The 6,173-nt window shown below is 43.1% G+C and overlaps 1 protein-coding gene across 1 annotated transcript; it reads right to left on the reverse strand.

The window, feature by feature from the left end:
• Nucleotides 1-2,670: 2,670 nt before the first annotated feature.
• prdx6 (peroxiredoxin 6) lies at nucleotides 2,671-5,117 on the reverse strand. Its single transcript, XM_045688612.1, is given in 7 exon segments — nucleotides 2,671-3,002; nucleotides 3,105-3,284; nucleotides 3,380-3,432; nucleotides 3,435-3,484; nucleotides 3,486-3,508; nucleotides 4,557-4,708; nucleotides 5,111-5,117. Coding segments are annotated over 7 exon segments (546 nt in total). The 3' UTR covers nucleotides 2,671-2,921.
• Between the last annotated feature and the right edge of the window lie 1,056 nt (nucleotides 5,118-6,173).

Here is a 6,173-nt window from a genome sequence, read left to right on the forward strand (position 1 = left end):
TGTTAAAGGTCCACAAAGCACACACATCCCTGGAACGCTCCTCTTTTCTGTTCGCTGGAGCTAGCGACTGGAACGAGCTGCAAAAAACACTCAAACTCGACAGTTATCTCCATCTCTTCATTCAAAGACACTGACAGTTGTGGCTGCTTCGTGTGATGTATTGTTGTCTCTACATTCTTGCCTTTGTGTTGTCTGTGCCCAATAATGTTTGTAGCATGTTTTGTGCTGCTACCATGTTGTGCTGCTACCATGTTGTCATGTGGTGTTGCTACCATGCTGTGTTTTCATGTGTTGCTGCTATGCTATGTTGTCTTAGGTCTCTCTTTATGTAGTGTTGTGGTGTTTCTCTTGTCGCGAGGTGTGTTTCTGCCTATCTATTTAATCCCAGCACATCGTCCCTGCAGGAGGCCTTTTGTCTTTTGGTAGGCAATCATTGTAAATAAGAATTCGTTCTTAACTGACTTGATTAGTTAAATAAAATGCAATGATTATGACTTCATGCCGACTGAGAAGCACAGCAAGGTGTTTACATGACTAACGCCATAATCAGTTTAATATCAAATTATTAGTATGCATGTACTGTTGCCCCAGTGAGTCAACTTTTGCACCATTGCCATCTAGAGGATACACCATATAAGGAAAGGCTTATTGTCCATACACACCCCTTCTCAGAACAGTCAGGATCTAGAAGACTTTGGTAATACAAAGACAGGCAATTCCATGCGCTTACCGGTACTTGGGACTATCCTGACAGTGTGCACTACACCAGAGCATGTAGTGATCAGGAGCAAGTAAAAATAATGTAATATAGGGGACTGGTTAACTGTATTGCACTTAAACTTTGTGGGAATGGCAGTGGAGATGAGTGGAGTAAAACTGAAAAGATGCCATGCTCTCTGATTCGCAGTGTCCTGGCAACAGAATGGGTCAGGGGGCATGGCCTAAGTCTTCAAAGACATTCGATCGTTCCGCACACAAATGGAAACCCCTCTTTGTCCTTGGAGTTCAGCAGGAAAAATAATCCTTGGCAGCGAGTGTCCTCTATGGGTGCGTGTGTGTGTTCAGGCCTCTGGGTCCTTTACAGTACTATGCTCTGTGGGTTGAATACCTTTGTTAGGTAACACACACACAAAATGGTAGTTATAACACTTGATCAGGTTCACATGTCAATTATTAACTAGAGTTCCTCTCATGCCACACTGAAAGCTACTTTCCCAGTTAGTATTTTCCTGGACTTATATACAGTATATAATAACTCAATTTCAAATGGTTATTCCCTATTCTCCATCTGGTTCCAGAAAAAAGTATTACCAGTCAGTGAGTTCTAAACTGTTACATCTCACACTAAAAACAGAGCCAAACTCAAGTTTACTGTAGCCTTCTATGGCTCTGAAGTCCCCCTTTACATTAGTGGATTACTGCCATCTGCTGGTAAAACAGTAAAGCATTGGAGGGTTTCAGCAGTGTGTCAGCAACAGCTCTAGATCAGTGGTTTCCTATCTTTTAGGGTGCTCGGACCCAACTAAAGCTTCTGGTCTTTGTGACTCAAGTACTTACCAAATTCATGTTTCCATGCATAACTCAGTAGTGTGCTGTGACCCAGGAGGACCCACTAGCAGGGGTGGGCAATTCCAGTCCTCGAGGGCCTGCTTGGTGTCACAGTTTAGTTCCAGCTAACACACCTGACTCCAATAATCACCTAATCAGTTTAGAATGCAATTTGATTAATCAGCTGTGTTTGCTAGGGATGGCGAAAAAGTGTGACACCAATCAGGCCCTCGAGGACTGGAGTTGCCCACCTCTGCAGGGACCCAACCCATCATTTAGGCACCAGTGCTCTACAGGAATAATAGCCCACAGACTATACACTACAATAGGACTTTGGCCTGTGGGTGGACGGTGTGTTCAATCTTATCTAGCCTCTATCAAAAACACTTAATGGACTGTCCGTTATTTTCCAAGGCCTCGGTACTCCAGCTGATAATCATTACAGGAGGTAATTCAGAGTAAAGGACTGGGCCTGTTTGTATACTGGTCAAATTGATCCTTCCTTGAGGTCATCAATGATCTGTAGGAGATTACATAAGTGAGCAAGTGAAAGCAAAGTTACTATTCAGTTACCGGAAAGAAGGATGCCTTCCCCAAGTATTGAAGCAGACAAACAAAGTTGGGATGGACCACAATCATATGCTGCATAAAGCTTAGTTCAATTTTATTTATTTTTAGTGTTTTCACTGCATCACAGAGTGTACACAGACGTTTCAGCTTTTTTCCAGTGTGTAAGTACAAGTCTTAATTCAAAACAGCATTTGTAGTGAACACAGGTGAGCACCAGGTGCTTCTAATCAGGGTTGCCACTCATCTGCCAATCAGGGATGTGGCTTCTCTGGTCTACAAGTTAGTCACAAAGAAATACTGAATTATAGGTTATAGGAGCAGTCATGAAGGGCAATTGAGAGCATCAGGCGTAAACCATTCATGAATAAATTGCCTTAGGTGTCTGCTCACTTGTATACATTACATCAATTCATGAGATTGCTTGATTTCCTTTGTGGTAAGCTCATGGCTTCTCTTTGGTGTCATTTAACTAAGTATTGAAGCAGACCTGTATTTTACCCAGTTCAACATGGCTTTCCAACTTCTCCACCAAAACAAATACATCCCACAGTGGTCGTTACAAACGTGTTTATTGGGGTAGTAAGGCACTGTACAATGATACGGACATTAAAGCCCTGCTCCACAGAAGACATGACTATGAATGGATGCGTAGTCGAGATGTAAGTATCAGTGAGATACTTTGATTAGCGCATATAAAACATACAAGATTGTCAACTATGAAAAGTCACAAAATAACTGGATTAATAGCAGTGGATACACTCGCAGTGGGCCCATCTGTGCCTCAGCCCTAACCCCCCCGAAGTTTAGGGCTGCGTGTAGCGCAGGTATCTCTTCCCAGAAGGCAGCTCTTTGGTGGTGGCGCCATTGGGGAACAGTTCAGCGGCCTCGGCACCAGAGAGAGGGAATAACCATACACAGAAGGAGAAATATGAAGTAAAAACCCAAGATGGCACCTGTGAAGTTCACTTCAAAAAAATGTGTCATACCTTTTCAAGTTGTCCAATATCGAAATGAGAATGAGTGTTTATCCTCCAGTCGACAGGTGTGGCCACCTTGAGAGCAGTGAGCTCCAGAGAGTCGATGACACTGAGCAGCTCGTCAAAGTTCCTCCCAGTGGTGGCCGGGTACATGGACAGCTTCATCTTATCTGGACCAACCACAAACACCTGGGGGAGGGTCACAAACACCAATTGGATCTTAATTTTCTTACGCAAAAATATGTTGCCCTTTACGTCTCATGGACGTGTGTGACCTCACTTACACAGAGTGCAATGAGGGGCATGCCATCCTTGTCAATCTCATCAGGGTCCAGCTTAACAGAGCTCCCTCATCAGCGATAATGGGGAAGGGCAGGGGAGAGCACCCACTCACTGTTAAATGCCATCACATCCTACAGACAGAGAGGTTAGAGTTCAGGGGTCAGCAATGATGGGGAAGGGCAGGGGACCGTGTCACCTTTAGTGGCTCCGATTTCGATCATTTAAATCTTTAGACTTCACCACTGCTAGTAGAGTAAAAGCGTCCGTTCTTTGCTCAGTAACTCCCTGATGTAATCATGGTGTCAACTACAAACAGACTATCTGTAGTATAATCTACAGACCTGAGAACTAGTCTGAAATGTAAGCTATAGAACCTGACACTCCGATCGGAGTCCAATGTCTTCAAAGTAACACAGCGCTTTCAGACACAGCAACATTAGGGTGACTGGGTTAGAGCAGGTTGTGGCCAGAGTGCATGTTTTTATTTTCAAGTGTAAAATGGTGGAGAAAGTTCCTGTGTTCACAGCAGCAGAATGGCTGTACATCAGATGAAATTAATACTGCTCCTCATTGTGGGAAGGAAGGCTGCCATTAGTCACACGGTTACAGAAATGTGTGTGTAGGGAGAGGGGGTTGGGGCAAGTGGTTTCACAGGACAGATTTTCATTACCTAGTTAACTTTTAATCCCAAAAACTTGTTGCGAACTTTGGAAGACGGGGGTGGTGTTGCTGTAACCTAGCAACCTAACCATATGGCCCATAACCAATACCCCAGTGTAAGATTTGATAACTTGCCAGGCCAGAGGAACTCTTTCCCTGTTGGACCTGAGAGGCTTTGGCGGGAGGTGAAATGTTTAGGACCTTGCAGATAGAAATGTAATGAATAGAGCTAGCATTATTCCCTGTTGTACATGACAGACAAACATGTTCTACACAATATATTTTTGTAAAGAAATGGCCATCTGTGAATGCAGTTGAGCCAGAGTAACAGCTGTGCAGACTAAACCAGTCTCGGGGGGAGTACACAGGGTGTGTGCATGTAATATTGATTTAGACATGGCTGACAGTGTTACAATATGGTAGTAAATCTGTGAGAGAGGCTGTCCATATTGTAGTTAGGCAATGTGCTCTACATTTTAACCACTTAGGCAATGGATTCAGAGAGACAGGTAGAGAAACCTTGCTCCAGGCAAGATGGTCGGCCACGCTGTCGATGGACAGCGCGATCATCTTAACGTTGCATTTCTTAAACTCGTCGCTGATCTTGGCAGCAGAGGCCAGCTGTTTACACTGGGGTAAAGTCCTGGGGGTGGGAGAACAGGACTCCCCATCTGGAGGAGAGAAGCCATCAGTAGGTCTCAAGACAGACTAGAGGAAATACCAGTCCAAATGCTCTTCAGCCAGAGAGCAACAAGTGGGTAGGGGTGGGAACAGACTCAGGCCTAAATCATTACAGTGTTTGTGTTTCACTTTAGCCGTTAACACGTCAGACTACGTAAGGGAAGGTGGATGGAAAGACTGAACATTTGGTGACCAGTCTCTGGAATATGTGGTTGACCAATGATGCAACAGTGTGTGGAGTGTGAAGAAAATAACAGGAAAACTTGTGGTACTGGTAACAGATGCTTCGTAGAGCCACACCTTTTTAGTATCATATTACATCAAAACAATAGACTGGGTCATGGGCTATTAAAGCAAGCTCTCTAAACATTGCTCTCCTCCCATCCCTTCACCACTCATTGTGTCATACTGGGACAGAATGGAGGTTGGAAAAATTGTTCAAAGTACTGTAACAGGTGGTCTTTGGTAGGACAATACAGGTCAAGACAGTAATTGTGAGGTTTTTACTGAAGTACTACAATTTGCACATCATTCTGTATTCAGTGTTGGGGAGTAGTGAACGGCAAGTAGTTTAACTAGTAATTTAATTACTAGTTGAGGTAACTTGGTAGTCGAATTAAATCTTGGTAGTGTTTTCAGTAGTTGATTGCTTTTTTGCCATGTAGCAGTGTAGCTAACTACACGCTACTTTTTTGGCAACAGACCTGCCCAATTCTCACTGCGTTCAAAATAGGCTAAATTACACATTGACTCCAAACGCTAAAAAGAAAAGTGTTCTTGAGGGGTTCTTTGTCAGGGGTGAATGTGATGTGTAACCACTTTCACCAAATGTTTATTTGCATATCAGGAAGGGTTCTTTACTGCTGAGATGGTAGTAAAGAACCATCCTGTCCTTTACTTCACATTTTCCTTTATTCAATGAAATGCTGCACTTAAAAAGTTCCTGTAATTTTACAGTACACTATAGGCTACTGGTTGCAATCAAAGTACGGTAAACAACAAGTTAATGCATTTTGTGTATTTGTGCCAACCATTGGTGGAAGTGTTGTACCAGTTTAAGTGGTTGATGGTTGTCAAAGCTTGAGCACTTATTTTAACACTCATTTCTGCCATCTTTATAAGAGCATATGACAAAGAGCTGCACTGATAAGAGGTTAGTGTGCATTTCACAGTAACTTAACTTCTCTAGGGCCAGTGGGACGATTTCGTCCCACCTACGTAACAGCCAGTGGAATCCCGTGGCGCGTTATTCAAATACCTTAGAAATGCTATTATTCAATTTCTCAAACATATGACTATTTTACACCATTTTAAAGACTCTCGTTAATCTAACCACACTGTCCGATTTCAAAAAGGCTTTACAACAAAAGCAAAACATTAGATTATGTCAGCAGAGTACCCAGCCAGAAATAATCAGACACCCATTTTTCAAGCTAGCATATAATGTCACAAAAA

The sequence above is a fragment of the Salmo salar genome, chromosome ssa10 (genome assembly GCF_905237065.1).
Source record: "Salmo salar chromosome ssa10, Ssal_v3.1, whole genome shotgun sequence".
NCBI lineage: Eukaryota > Metazoa > Chordata > Actinopteri > Salmoniformes > Salmonidae > Salmo > Salmo salar.